Raw genomic sequence first — 16,503 nt, forward strand, 5'->3', positions numbered from 1 at the left:
TTTAAAAACCTAGGTTTGGTCTTGGTTCAAGTCATTCACACAACAGGGGGATCGTAAGAAATTCGCCTTAAAAAAAAATAAAGAGACTACATGTAGTTAATGTAGCAACGTTGTACTTGTCATGCTACTGAGTTCGATTATTTGTGTTATCCGGTTGAATCTTTTGGATGTGTTTGCTTAATCTGATACATGTTACGGATCTCAGTTGTTTATTTCTCTAATTTTATAATTTAGTCGGGTACTGCAGCCTCTCGCATTATAACAATACGCACTAGATTATTTGTGATTAATCGTGTTATTATAGTTAATAAAGATTAGCATGCATAAACATGAGTTTTGATAGATAATTAGACATTAACCCCAATGATAGGCTAGAGGAGTGACGAGGAATCTTAGAGTGTAAAGGTTTAAAAATGGGTGTAACTATTGGCACACCAATATGCCTATATGCACATCAAAAAGTGTTTTTTTGTCCTATATGCACACCATGCAGTGTCGAGCTGTGGCTAAAGCGCGGCGTTTTGGTCCAGTCAACCAGACAAAGACTGACGGGTGTCTGACGGGTCTGTTGAACGGACCAAAACGCCGAGCTTTGGCCGCATTTTGGTCCTGTCAAACAGACAAAAGACTGACAGTAAGACTGACACTGTCAATCTTTGTCTGGTTGACCGGACCAAAACGCCGTCAGTCTTTGTCTGGTTGTCCGGACCAAAAACGTCAGTCTTTATTTGGTTGACCGGACCAAAACGCAATCAGACACCCGTCAGTCTTTGTCTGGTTGACCGGACCAAAACGCCGCGCTTTGACCACAGCTCGACACTGCAGGGTGTGCATATAGGACAAAAAAACTCTTTTGGGGGTGACTATCTACACACCAAGTGTGTAGATAGTTTGAGCCTTAAAAATAAGTTTGCTATGCGAGCCTTTTCAAATTTGACGTGTGAAGCTCAAACTCAATTGCTATATAAGTTCGTGCTTAAACTAAGTTTTTTTTTTTCTATAAAAAACTTTGATTTTAAGAAAACATAAGCTTCATTAGTCAGTGCATAACATACCATTATCCACATAAACTAAACTAGACCATGACTAAACGGGAAATTATCTTTACTTAGGTTTTTAATTCAGATTTTATCGAAAAATCTTCATTCCTTCAAAACTGGAATCAAATCGATTTTGTTTTACTTAATACAATGCTCTCAGTGTGTATATATTAGAATAAAATAAACCCAAAGTAAATTATTTGTTTATTTGGTGTATTGAATTGCATAGTAGAATAATTAAGTTTCCTTTAATTTTGTAACATATATTCCAGTTAAAAATGAAATAACCAGCAAACTAGTGAAAATCCTTTCCGAATTTGAAATTATACATAAAAGAAGTTTTGAAATTTTAATTAAATACATAATATGGCTATTAAAATTTTTAAAATTCGTCAAATATATATGCTTTATATTCCATAAATATTTCTCAAATTAAATAAAAAAGAATATATTTCTGAAGTCTTGAAAAATAAAAAATAAAACATTTACCGTTACCTTCGTTTAGGATAATAACCACCATAACGGCGAATCTTAATTGATCCAATAAAACGTCTAAAAATGGGCATTATTTAGATGTAATTATAATGCAAAATCATTTGGTAACACTAAATATATACATATATATCTCACTACTAAAATCACTAAATCAAATCCCATGAATAACTAGAAACGGTTGATACTTTCCATAGTTAGATGAAATGGTTATGGCGGTTATAATCCAAACCATAATAACGAAACGGTTTTTAATTTAGAATACGTAATTGTTATCGAAATTATGAATTTAGAAGTTAATATTTTATTACCAAATAACTGAATATCGAAAGTGAATCCTATACGTAATTAAAATAAGCTAGCATCTTCCCCTATATAACACCACCCCTCAAACAGCTTCTTCTCCACAGACAACCTCAAAAAACAACCAGAATTCTAAACTGTTTTCGAGTTCGAAGATGATGATGAACAACTACGGAAGAAAACGAACTGTTTTGATGTTCCCATGGTTAGGCCATGGCCACATTTCTCCTTTTCTAGAACTAGCCAAAAAACTAAGCAACACAAACCTCTTCAACATCTACCTTTGTTCGACCCCTGCTAACCTTAAATCTGTCAAGAAAACCTTGAAGAACGAGTGTGATTCCCCCTCGATTCGTCTCATCGAACTCCACCTTCCCACGTTACCGGATCTCCCACCACACCTTCACACCACCAATGGCCTCCCTCTCCATCTTATGCCTACCCTCAAGCAAGCTTTCGACATGTCAAGCCCTCGCTTTTCAAGAATCTTGAAAACCCTAAGTCCCGATTTGCTCATTTACGACATGATTCAATCGTGGGCTCCTGTTTCGGCTGCTGCCCTTGGAATCCCTTCGGTGGTTTTCGTCACCACAAGTGCCACCATGGCTGCCACTATGTTTCACCTTTACTTGAACTACTCTAAAGGCATTGCTTTTCCATTTAGGACCATCTACTTTCGTACCTACGAATACAAGCACGTGCATGAGATTCTTGAGAGCTCGGCGAATAACCGGAAGGATAAAGATCGTGTTATGGAATGTGTTGGGAATTCATCAAGCATTGTTCTTGTTAAGTCTTTTAAAGAGATTGAAAGTAAGTATGCTGATTATCTTTCTACGTTAACCGGTAAAAAGATTGTACCAGTGGGTCCTCTTGTTGTGGACCCATGTCATGCAGACTCGAAACAAGACAGTGTGATACAGTGGCTTGACACAAAAGACACTGGATCCACTGTCTTTGTTTCTTTTGGGAGCGAGTATTTTCTTTCTAGCGCGGATTTGGAAGAAATAGCATACGGGTTGGAAATGAGCAATGTGAATTTCATTTGGGTTCTAAGGTTTCCAAAATGTGAAACAAAAGTTCAACTTTCACAACATTTGCCATTAGGGTTTCTTGAAAGGGTAAAAGATAGGGGTTTATTGGTTGAAGGGTGGGCTCCACAAACAAAAATATTAGGGCACAAAAACATAGGTGGTTTTGTGAGTCATTGTGGTTGGAATTCTGTTATGGAAGCAATGAAGTTTGGTGTTCCAATAATTGCAATGCCAATGCAACTTGACCAACCTGTCAATGCTCGTTTGGCGGTTGAGGTTGGGGTCGGTGTGGAGGTGGTTAGAGACGGAAATGGACGTCTCATGCGTGAGAAGGTGGCCGCGGTTGTGCAACGTGTGGTGGTGAGTGAGTTAGGGGCATGTGTTAGAGAAAAAGCCAAGAAAATGAGTGTTGGTTTGAGAGAGAAAGGGGAGGAGGAGATAGACGTGGTGGTGGACGAGTTGTTGAAACTGTGTCAGTGTGGTGGCAGTCGCGGTGGTAGGAAGGGACTTCCAAAGACGAAAAGTGAGACATTTGCCATTGATATGTATTGTGCGGTGGAAACTGAAGTTTAAAATGCATCACTTTGAAAGGTAACTAAAATACCGAAGAGAGACAAAACTGCTCCTTCAGAGTATTAATTAATATAGATTAATTAGCTACCGTAACTCGTGTTTGTTTTTTGAAAATGCTTTTATCAATGTTTTCATTAGGCAAATCCTCATGTTTATGTTAAAGGGGAAGGCTACCCTCTTTTTGTGTAGCCGTATTAATATATAATTATTATGAAAGTTTAGAGTGCATATTTCATATTTTTAGTTATTCTACTCGTTTTAAATCGTAGTGTTAATCAAAGGCATTTTGTGTCAAACGTAACATATGGCTTTCAAAAAGGTTTAGCTTTTCTGGTTTTGGCTCCTCAGATTTTGACCCATTCCTTTAAATCTTTTAAATTAATAAACTTTTAGGTGTACACCCAAAACGCTGAATACATACAGATTGAAGGACATGAACGCGATCAACAAACTTAAAACAAAAACAAGAAAATAGATTGAAGAACATGTACACGAGCGATTAACAAATTTAAAACAAAAACAAGAAAATGAGTGCTTGTTTGCCGTTGACAGGTATTGTATGTCCTTTGGATCAAATCTTATTCTTTGAGGGTATTAGACCATGTGTAGTGGTAAGTTGTTATAATGCCCCCATCATGGGGCATTATCCGACACGTGGCATCCTAGTCACATTTGGGCATTATAGCAAAAGTGGCGTAGTGGGGCATTATGCCAATAACCCTCATTCCAATCATTAAACAAAAAAAAAAATAAAGCAAACAGTTGATAACTCTGCAAGAATCAAATGCGTATTTAAATCCCATTGGCCACATGCAAAAAGTTGTCAAAGTTGTCAGGGCAGGTGGATAGTGATTGGTGGGTCAAAGCATTCAACAAACAAAATCAGCGTTTTAAATAAAACGCCTACAACGAAATTTTCCAAATAAAACGCCCAACAACGCCGTATGTAATGGGGTGGGGGGCGTTTTGGGGCGTTTTTTTTTTTCAATTTTTTTTAAAAAAAAACGTCCCACTACGGATGGTCTTAGAGCATTCACATCCATTCCATCAAATTCTATGTGTGGAGTTTTTATAAGTAAAGAGTATAAAAAGTGGTTGTGAGTGGAGGAGAGAGAAAATATTACTGTTCATCTTTATATTTAGGGGGACACTGTTCACCCCCTGTAATTTTTTAATATATTTTGAAAGTGGTTGTGAGTGGATGAGAGAGAAAAGGTAATGACAAAGGTATAAAAAATATTATTTAATTGAAAAGGAGAGAGAAATTATAGTATTTTTATTGTAATTTAGGATAAAGATATGATGAAATAGATGTGAATGCTCTTATTTGACATGTAACATCTCAATCAGCAAGAGCCATTGTAAGTATTAAAGTTAAAAAAAAATATGTACTGCTATAATGCCACATAACCCATCATTTAATTATCATTACCCAATTATTTATTTTTAATTTCTTTCTTTTTTTTAAATTAAAATGAATAATCTCATTAAATAAAAATTTTCATTAACATTAGTTATCTATATCTATATATACTTAAATTTAGTTATATTAACTTTTTTACAACCTTCATTATGAGCCTCTTAAATACATTTATGTCTTTCAAAGCATTTCCTCAAGGGCTTCTTAAAAGTTAAGAGGTATAAGTAGCAATGCTTAGTATACAACACACAATGCATATATTAATTATGTTTGAGGGTTAAATTTGTCATTTTTCTACAAGGACTTCTTAAAAGTTAAGAGGTACAACTAGAAAGACTTAGTATACAACACACGATGTGTTTATTAATTATGTTTTAGGGGTACATTTGTCTTCCAACATGAATATTAAATTAATATCTTAATTCTAACCGATTATAATTAATTGAAATGGATCTCTATGGACTATAATTAAATGAATGTTATGACTCATCTTAAATTAACAATTATATAACAATCAAAAAGTCACCGAAAGTTTGAAATCATTTGTACAAATACATGTATAGTAAATGACAAATATAATACTCTCCCATGTGAAGAGTCTAAGTTAATTGTTATTCTAAATAAATTTATGCATTGTTATGAAGACTCATAATTAACGAAGACAAGGAGTCCATCAGCGTAAATTTTTTACTCTTCTGCTCTCTTACCATTGTTATATATAAGGTCATTGATCCATTAGCTTATTGTTGCATCATTGTGGAGTGATTAATATTCAAATTATATTGTGCATTGTGTGCCTGTTGGTCTGCAATGGCTTCGGCCAAGGAGCATGTGGAAGAGATAAGTTTTCAATCGGGGGAGAACCGAACCCGTTGACGGAAGATCTTCATCCGGTTGTGAACAGAAGACTCTGCCTGCAGAACTTTACGCAAAGGATTTGCACTTTTCGATAGAGCTAATTCAGGGATTCATTTCATTTATTATTGTTTATTTTCTTTACTTTGTTATGGCATGTAGTTTAACGAATTTCTAGAGTAATTTTATTTGAACTTGTGTGTTAATGTTCGTTTGTTACCTTAAGTTTTAGGTTACAAAATTGGATGCTAATGCTCGAAAATGGTCTTATTCACCTCAAAAGTCAAAGCATAGCTCCTTTTTTAGGAAATTTAAAGGCTAATGATCCTTATTGCAGGATTCCATTGATTTAAAAGATGCTAAGGTAAACATATCCAGCTATGAATAAATCAAAGTTTCTTACCTCTAATAATCAATATTATTCCACCACTCGAATCCAAACTGTGTTTTGAGCATATAAGATATGTGTTTATTTTTCGAGTCTCTCTTAACTTGAAATCTATATATACTTAAAAATTTAGTTATATCAACTTTTTTACAACCTTCATTATGAGCCTCTTAAATACATTTGTGTCTTTCAAAGCATTTCCTCAAGGGCTTCTTAAAAGTTAAGAGGTATAAGTAGCAATGCTTAGTATACAACACACAATGCATATATTAATTGTGTTTGAGGGTTAAATTTGTCATTTTTCTACAAGGACTTCTTAAAAGTTAAGAGGTACAACTAGAAAGACTTAGTATACAACACACGATGTGTTTATTAATTATGTTTTAGGGGTACATTTGTCTTCCAACATGAATATTAAATTAATATCTTAATTCTAACCGATTATAATTAATTGAAATGGATCTCTAGGGACTATAATTAAATGAATGTTATGACTCATCTTAAATTAACAATTATATAACAATCAAAAAGTCACCGAAAGTTTGAAATCATTTGTACAAATACATGTATAGTAAATAACAAATATAATACTCTCCCATGTGAAGAGTCTAAGTTAATTGTTATTCTAAATAAATTTATGCATTGTTATGAAGACTCATAATTAACGAAGACAAGGAGTCCATCAGCGTAAATTTTTTACTCTTCTGCTCTCTTACCATTGTTATATATAAGGCCATTGATCCATTAGCTTATTGTTGCATCATTGTGGAGTGATTAATATTCAAATTATATTGTGCATTGTGTGCCTGTTGGTCTGCAATGGCTTCGGCCAAGGAGCATGTGGAAGAGATAAGTTTTCAATCGGGGGAGAACCGAACCCGTTGACGGAAGATCTTCATCCGGTTGTGAACAGAAGACTCTGCCTGCAGAACTTTACGCAAAGGATTTGCACTTTTCGATAGAGCTAATTCAGGGATTCATTTCATTTATTATTGTTTATTTTCTTTACTTTGTTATGGCATGTAGTTTAACGAATTTCTAGAGTAATTTTATTTGAACTTGTGTGTTAATGTTCGTTTGTTACCTTAAGTTTTAGGTTACAAAATTGGATGCTAATGCTCGAAAATGGTCGTATTCACCTCAAAAGTCAAAGCATAGCTCCTTTTTTAGGAAATTTAAAGGCTAATGATCCTTATTGCAGGATTCCATTGATTTAAAAGATGCTAAGGTAAACATATCCAGCTATGAATAAATCAAAGTTTCTTACCTCTAATAATCAATATTATTCCGCCACTCGAATCCAAACTGTGTTTCGAGCATATAAGGTATGTGTTTATTTTTCGAGTCTCTCTTAACTTGAAAGGAAGATGTGACCCACCAAATTTAGGTACCATTTAAAATAACAATTCTTAAAGATAGTGTTGTTTGTACATGAACAATTGACAGGCAAGAAAAATGCTACGGATTTCAAGATTTCAGACACTGATCACAGTGAATGCTCTTACAAAGCAGGCTCCTATTGCTCTTAAAAGATTAAATTTCGGGAGCAATATTCAGGCGGAAATCAGTGACATGATATATTTACACTAGATATAAATGTGGGTCAACTTGAGGTATTGCTTATGTAGTTATATCCGATATGAATGCGGGTCAACCTGACCCATTGTGACCCATATTGCATATTATCCTTTCAAACTCGAACATGCGTGCACTTGACCCAACCCACCTTAACCCCCTATTTTGTCATCTTCATCAAAGAAATGACCATAAAGGTGGTTTAATGTTTGAAGCATCAACTTCACTTTCTGATATTATTGTAGTCCAAATGGTGTTCTTTTCTATGTAATTTGGTCAAATTTAATAGATTAATATCAATAGAAAACACACTCAAGAAGTAGAATCTATTTTCCTTGCAGATTTTAACCACTTACTTACGAAGGGGTCGTGTCAAACATATCAAAAGTTGGCTTAAAAAACAAGTCAAATGTTGTCGAAGATCTCCTAAAGTGCAGTTGATGCATAAAAACTCCTAAATCAATTTTTTTAGAGAATTGTTATTATTATTAAAAGGTCAAGCAAGATAACCGAAGATCCTAAATTGAACAATGTATGGTACATCCTATTATTATTAAATCACTTCTTACATTTTTTTAAATCGAAACTAGAGTTAGGAACTGAAGGGGTGATTAAGATTCAAAAATCAATGGACTGTCATTTTTTGTTACTGAATTGGTTTCTTAAAAACCATCAGAACATAATCATTTTTAAAATCAAAAGTTGGCTTAAAAAACAAGTCAAATGTTGTCGAAGATCTCCTAAAGTGCAGTTGATGCATAAAAACTCCTAAATCAATTTTTTTAGAGAATTGTTATTATTATTAAAAGGTCAAGCAAGATAACCGAAGATCCTAAATTGAACAATGTATGGTACATCCTATTATTATTAAATCACTTCTTACATTTTTTTTAAATCGAAACTAGAGTTAGGAATTGAAGGGGTGATTAAGATTCAAAAATCAATGGACTGTCATTTTTTGTTACTGAATTGGTTTCTTAAAAACCATCAGAACATAATCATTTTTAAAACTTGTGGTTTAAACAATTTAAGTTGGGACTTTTAGGTTTTTTATAATTTTTGGTGCCAATTTTGTCAGGTTGATGGTTTAAAGGTTTTTTTTTTTATATTGCTAATCTAAGTGTTGTGGTCTCCACCGCAACACACGCGTACCCCACTAGAATATTTTATTTGAAGTAGTGGTTAGTACAAGCACCAACTATGTAAAACCAAATTATGGTTTATATTTACATTTTGTAGTTCATTTACAAAAATATGTAATATCTCAATATTAGCATTTGTAAAGGATTCATTTGGACATGTATTAGCATTTGTCAATGCTTCGTATTCAAATTCTATGACATCCATTCAATATGAACATTTAGTTTTGGCTTTACTTGAAGGTTATTAGTGTCTGCCACAATGTCGTGGATTGTCCCTTTGTGCAATATTACCCATTTGGAAAGAGGCTTAACCCGCCACAAAGGGCGTGATCGAGGTCGCCAATTATAAAAAAAACAAATAAAATAAATGGGACAAACGGGTCACACGAACACATTATGTTTAGCTAAATATGTTACTGGGTTTGACCCAAACTTACCGAACCCACAAAATAAAAACCATTGCTTATATAAGATTATGTGTTTACTGATAGTGTGATACCAATAGCATCTTTAAATTATAAATTATATAAAAATGGGTATAAATAACTCAGTGGTAATGTTTGATAGGTGTTATAAACATATTACATACATCTTCTTTATCTAAATAAAAGCAATCACCAATAAAGTATCACGAGTAGCTCAATTTTTAATCCACAGTGCTTTTTCTCGAAATATAACACTAGGTGTACTATTGAACTTGCATTTTTCAATTTTATGTCATAGGTTGATTTTAATTTATATTTTATCTCAAATTGAGTATATCCAAATAAATAACTTACAAATGGGCCAAGTTGGAGTTTACCAAAAGTGGAGTTGCTTTGTGTCCCAGTTCTATTAGTTTTTTGCACGTTTGGGTCTTACAACATGAGAAAGTAGTAAAGGCAAAATGGTCAAAATCATTTTTTTGTTATTGTATGACAAGAAGCAACCCCCCTGATTTTTGTACGAACATAACCTTTATAATACTCTAATATTTTTTATTTAAAAAATGCATCATAATGTTTAATAATTGCAAAATTTTTAAGTAAAAAGGAATAACATGAGAGAATGCGTCTACATAAATGTTATATTATCATATATATCGTCTTGTGAATTATTCATAACCATCTAAGCATCTTAAGTATCATGATAGTGGGGCTTCGCTTAGGTTACACCATCTTACTATCATATGAATCATTGATAAACATTTACTCAAATAGCACATAGGTTTACATTATGCCTTTTGACTTATCCATGTCATCTAATAAAAATAATAACAATAATAATACTGTTAATAATTATAACATAAGAAACAATCATAATAATTGTATATGTCACCTAATTTACTATGTGTTCTTAACCATATTTTAAAAATACTCAATAGTTAATGTTACTTAGTGATATATTGTTATACATGTTCCTTACAGTATGTATGGTTTCTAATATAACATGACATTAAATTATATTCTAACCATACATCAACTAAAGAACATTGATTCCAAACCCTAACTACATATTTACCTTCATAAATACAGCTTTAATGATGTTTTTAATTCTACTTTATTATATTAATATGGCTATAATTGTTATGCCCTTTGTATGCAAACCCCTAACTTCTCGGTTTCAGTCTAATAAAAGTAAGTGACTTATCATTTTCCCATAACAATCATCATTTAATTTTGTGTTAATTATTGTTGTCCATTCCAAAAGACCATCTAAATGGCTTTATAAATCTTTGCCCATATTGCAGCCCATACCCGCCTTCTCTCCAACAACCTATAACCGCTCTGTCTACACGTGTGGCCATGGCATAGGAGGACTATATTAAAGCAGTTGAAAAGAAAATTTAAAGTTTTTTTTAATACCGAAATCTATTTTTTATTACGGGATTCACATTTGTAGATATTTATAAATATTTATAAATATTTTTTAATACCGAATTCACATTTTTAATACCCAAAAAAAAAGTAATGTTTTTTTAATACCCAATTCACGTTTATAAATATTTATTGAAAACATAAAATGTTTAATATTGGGTGGATAAAGAGCGTACGTAGTTCGTGGCGAACCAAGCATATGTAAACGTTGGTCATTTTGGTTAAGGTCAAATCAGGTTTGCATTAGAACGTAATATACACTTAGGATATGTCATTTTGGATAAGCACAATATTGGTTATCATTTTTGAATCAAATGGTTAAAGTTTATAGTTATGCTGGTAATATATGCAGAGTGCTGAATTCACCTGTCATGTTGAAGTCAAACGCATACGCAATAGCCAAGAGTGGTTCAGGCTGACATGTGGCGGTGGGAATTGCATGAAAGGTGTGGGGCGTGAAGATAACGATATGTGGTGTGATGGGTGCGAAAACCCCGTTGTCTTCCCGAGAGCAAGGTTTGTTTCTAAAAATGTTTAGTTGTATTAATTTGTAGCCATTCTCATGCAGTCTTATAACTGAAAATAAATTACAAACCTTGCACAGTTTCAGGCTAGAACTCGAGGTGTTTGACTCAACAGCCGAAGCTGTCGTTGTCTGCTTTGAAGACACCGCCCAACGCTTGACAAAGACCACTGCTCATAGTATACTCACAGCAGAGTCTGGCCTGTCTACAGTCTTTATTCCACTGACATACAGGATAAGTTCACTCCGGTGATGGTAAGGAACGCTGATGGAAGCATTTCAACACTTCCGAATTGTTTGCACTCTCTTATGGGCAGCACTCAGACCCTCCAGCTTGATTCGTGTACGTATTATGATCATGGCCATTTTGAATCCTTCAACTGCAAGAATGTCCTGCTAGATGGGGATGGTTGTAAGCCCTTTAGTTCTTCCACACCTCCATCGATCCCCGCTAAAGACAAGGGGGTGCTACCCATACCGACACCAGTTAAGCGCGTTGAAGCGATCGTAAGGTATATATCGGCTTACACTTTATTCGTGCCCTGTTTAATAAAACATTTTAATTAAAGATGTGCTATTTACCTTTCTACTCGATCTGAAATGTTATTTACATACTTGGTATATGTTTACTCTATTTTAAAATTAGGAGGCTACAACAGTCGGAAACTTGAGTTCGTAAATATAAAAGTGCATTGTTCTACATTAAAAAAAATAGGAATAAAAAAACTTGGTAACGCATCACTTCGAATTTGTAAAGACATATAAGGGGAGAAGTTGGCTTTTGAAAAAAATAAACTTGGTGTCGTTATAAATGGAAAGGCAACAAAAAAACTTTCAACTATAATTGATTGATTTCCATAAACAATGTAATTGTGCATATTTATTTTTGGATAACCGTCTACATAAATGTTTCGTGCTTTTCCTTCCCAGGCCTGCTTATGCAGATTCGGTTTCAGAAGAAACAGTTGACAGTGACCCACATGAAAGGTATACCGTCTGCACTTAGCGTTAGTAATGAAAACCCGTACTACTTTTCGATGCATATATACGTAAACATAGTATACCATTTTTAATAGTTTTCTTTTTGTTATTTCACTGCAGTCAGTTGGCTGGTGATGGGATTGGGGATGACGGTGGCATGCGTTAGCTAAAGTTTGGTCTATGTGTTATCCAATAAGATAGGAAGGCGTGCGAGAGTTTATGCGTTTTTCATTTTTCTGTTTCATGTTTTTTTTCTTGGAAGACATCTTTTTTCACTTCTTTTTGGCCGGCAAGTTTTGCCAAGGAAACAACTTATGGTCCATGGTTTAATAAAGTTTAAGCACACCCCTTTGTAGGCGTATTGTCTTATATGTTATGCACCGGCCGTGTCAGACGTCTTACCACGAACAAACAATAGCTATTATGCATGCCGTGCATCGCACGGGCTTTCTCCCTAGTAATACTTTAAAATAAAGACAACATTCAAAACTACTAAAAACATACGAATGCTTAAAAAATAAAGCTCTAAAGTCCATATTTATCACAGATTTGTTGGCTATGAATTTGTACTAGGCGCAAGGCATCTCCTTGGAGGTGCTCGATGGGTTTAGATAAATACCCAATGTCTCGCTTCTTGGATCGCGACGAACATTTTATTTTCGGCGTTTCTTTCTTGCAATGTTTTCAAACGCCTATGTCCAAGGTCTCGTATATCTTATATCTTGAAGTCATTTGTTCATCTCCTCGAAATCTTGTTTCATTTAGGCACCCACCTAAAACGACTATGCCCTTCTCCCATTTCCACCACTTCTTTTACCGGCCGGTCAGGGCAAATCCATTTCCTCCTCCTCATCATCCACATTATTAGGATTGTTTAAATCACGTTTCGAGCATCGAAAGTGTGCGTTTCCGGATCAACCGAAGAGGAGGTTTTGGACCGTTTTGCCTTGCGCCTACTACTAGATATTATGGTTGGTACCTTGGCCCACTTAAGACTTGCACGTAGAAACTCCCAACACTTCATGTATGTAAATGTCCCTCACGTTGAGCTGTACTCCTTCAACGCTTTTGTTAATATATCCGTGTCGCTTTCACCGCTACACCAATTGTCCTTAATACGTTGTAAAACCTCTTGAAACTCATGGCATTTGCCATTTATATTGGTCCACTTACTTGATATTGAATCTTTGTCCCAATATTCCCCTTTACCCGTGAGATCAAAAAAGTTTGCCTGGATTTTTCCCCAAAAATGGGTAATTTTTGATAGTTGGCTAAAAAATTAGAAAATATATTGTTACACTTTATTTTTTAAAATAATAATTACAATTTAAACAAAAAATAACACTTATCAACTTTGGGATCCTCCGAGATGTCGAGCTAAGCCCTTGCGAGCTTAAACTCCTCGTCTTTTGAACAAGGTTGGTAGGTCTTTTTCGCCCAAGGAGCGGTAGCCTCCTTTTTATGCAATCGTCTTCCACGTTAAGAGGCCTTAGGTTCATGCTCGGCTTGTGTCTCTGGCACAGTCTCGATCTCGGGCCCGTCTTCGTCTTAGGAACCATTCCCCCCCCCCCCCCCAAGTTGATGTTCATATTTGATGCAAAACCGAGTTTCCCTTGAAAGTATTATTGGGGCATGTTTAGTACATGCCTTAAGATAGGATATTGTGTTTTGGAAGGTTTATATGTAAATGATAGCAAGTAAAAAGCTCTACATGTTGCATTGTTAGTTTTGTCATAAGATGACTTTCGGGTGACTTTCTTACCAACTTTTCTCCGTCCTTGAGCTATCATTCTGGTTCATTCCAAGCCCCAATATATACTTGGTATACTAAGGAGCAAGTAGGTTCAAATGATGCATAAAACTGAACCCAAGTGTAACGGGAATCACAAACACAAATTTGAGAACGTAACCCTTGACCCGTATCAAGATCCAAGGTTTAAGCCCAATTCTTGACACCATGAATGTTGGATTACTTTCTTCCATATGATAGTACTCTGAAAATAATGAAGATAGGCAAAAACCGTGCGTGAAACGGAGTTATAACGAAGCGGGAATCGCGAAAACAAGTTGGTGTTTGTTGCTGATTTGCCAGACGTGAAAACCCATTTTAAATTCGTCCCACATCGCCCCAAATACCATTTTGTGCTCCCTTTCACACCTATAAATACCCTTGCTTGGTTCTTTATAGCTTGCAACACCTAGTTTAGTATAAACAAATGGAATAACCAAATTTAGTTGTTCCACATGTGCAATACCCCTTTGGGTGTTGTGCGTATTAGTTTTTATTATTTCCGCTCTGGTGTTGCCTTCAATCTCTTCTCATTTGTAAAGTTTTATTTGAGGAAATTTTCCTTTTCTTTTTGTTATTCATTTATTTATTGCTTTCTTAGTTTAATTAGTTTAGTTTAGGTAGCCTTATTTAGGCTCGCCTTATTTAGGCTCGCCTTTAGGCTTGGCGTAGCCTTGTAGAGGCTTGTTAGGCCCAACGAGTCCAACATATCGTGTTCGTTCATTTAGCTATGCCAAACATAACATTTACTATTTCCTTGTTGCATTCGTTTATCTAGGTTTTAAATCACACTTGTCATTTGGATTTACCCCTTATTCTCGTGCGGTTTTTCACTAAGGATTAATGGAACGCAATCATTGAGTAAATTTTACTTTTCCCCCATTTTTGTCACTTTAACTTTTTGGGTTGTATCGTGTGTTAAAATTTCGTAATGTTTCTTATTTATTTCAACATGCAAATCAAAATGTCTTTATGTGCTCATGAATTGTATCATATGTTTCGTTACTTGTTTGATATACATGCACTTACTTGTTTATCGCTTTGTGTCATTGGTTTCATGTGGATCCACCTGGCTCACCAGTTCCCCACAGCCGTGGGTCAAACTCGGTATCGCCACATTGTTTCATAGTTTTGTTTTCGCCTTTCGGGGCTTGAATCGCATCATTGTTTCATAGTTTCGCTTTTCGCCTTTCGGGGCTTGAATCACATTATTGTTTCATTACTTATGTGTCGTTTCATTATGTGATGTGGTTGTGTTGAATTATTGATAGATGTCACAGATACACTTAAAATTGCATGTTAATTATTTTTTAATAAAATTAATTAAATGAATTGTCTTATCTCAATTAAAATCAAAGATCTATTCACCAACTATTGTTGACCCAAATTTATTTTACACGTGATACAGGTACACAAGGTTGATTGCACAATGAGAAGACACATAGGATTGTGCCTTAGAATAAATTAATCAAGACTTTTGTTTCGTATTTTCTTTGGATATTGTATTGTATTTTATTTGAAATTATATGGTTATGTGTGACATTTAATATGGTCGAATTAATTACTTAAACTTTAAATACTGTCAAAAGCTATGGGCAATCCATCATGCCCCGTACCATATCCGTTGCAGGTCGGGGTGTGACACCAATATCATTATTATAACTCGAAGCCATTACAAACTAAAGGATAAAACACACTTACCGATTTATAAGAATTACAAGTATATCGCCGGAAAAATGAAGGATCACCGAAATAACCAAAGGTTTTTGGTGAAATTGGGAAAAATGAAGAAATGAAGGCGGTTACACGGTTAAATAGATGGATCATTGATTCAAATTTTGGAATCCTCACATTTTTAGGACAAATGAAAGGTGGGGATTAACCGCTGCCAGCTGGAAGGCTAGGGTAATGATATCCTTCCCTGCTGCGACGTCCCACTAATAAAGTCCATGCCGCCCAGATAACTTGCATGTGCAAGTGGGTCAAGTGGAAAGGAGCAAGGGAAGAAGAAACGGCGCAAAGAGAAAAATGTAACTTTTTTACACCTGTTCCACACATAGCTAGTAGATTCTACCAACAAGCTCCTAGCCATATAGCAATATTTTGAGCTCATAGTTTATAGCTTCCCCGCATATTAACTAACCGTTTCTCTAGGGGCGAGCATAAAACTGAATTATCCGAAACCGAATAACTGAACTGAAAAAACCGAACCGAAGCAATAACTGATGGTTCGTTTTTTTAATAACCGGACTTTCGGTTAGTCATATATCTAAAACCGAAAATAACCAAACCGATCGATTACCCAAACACACACACACACATATATACACATACCAAACTCACTTAATGTAATATTATTTATAAGTTCACAGCCCAAGATTTGTTTAACCTTCTAGTTCAATTGAGGGTCCCTTAGGGTTCGTTTTATTATGTACATAGGGCCCATTACCAATATCCATGTGGTGTATATATATATATATATATATATATAATTTTGCAAGTTTTGCATTCATGAGTTTATATTTTACAAGT

At 34.8% G+C, this 16,503-nt stretch overlaps 1 protein-coding gene across 1 annotated transcript; it reads left to right on the top strand.

The window, feature by feature from the left end:
* Window positions 1-1,993: 1,993 nt before the first annotated feature.
* On the top strand, window positions 1,994-9,933 carry LOC110925410 (UDP-glucosyltransferase 29). Its single transcript, XM_022169364.1, has 2 exons — window positions 1,994-3,345; window positions 9,855-9,933. The coding sequence occupies exons 1-2, from the start codon at window positions 1,994-1,996 to the stop codon at window positions 9,931-9,933; spliced, it is 1,431 nt and encodes a 476-aa protein (XP_022025056.1).
* The last annotated feature ends 6,570 nt before the right edge of the window (window positions 9,934-16,503 follow it).

Source organism: Helianthus annuus, chromosome 17 (genome assembly GCF_002127325.2).
Source record: "Helianthus annuus cultivar XRQ/B chromosome 17, HanXRQr2.0-SUNRISE, whole genome shotgun sequence".
In the NCBI taxonomy this organism is placed as follows: domain Eukaryota; kingdom Viridiplantae; phylum Streptophyta; class Magnoliopsida; order Asterales; family Asteraceae; genus Helianthus; species Helianthus annuus.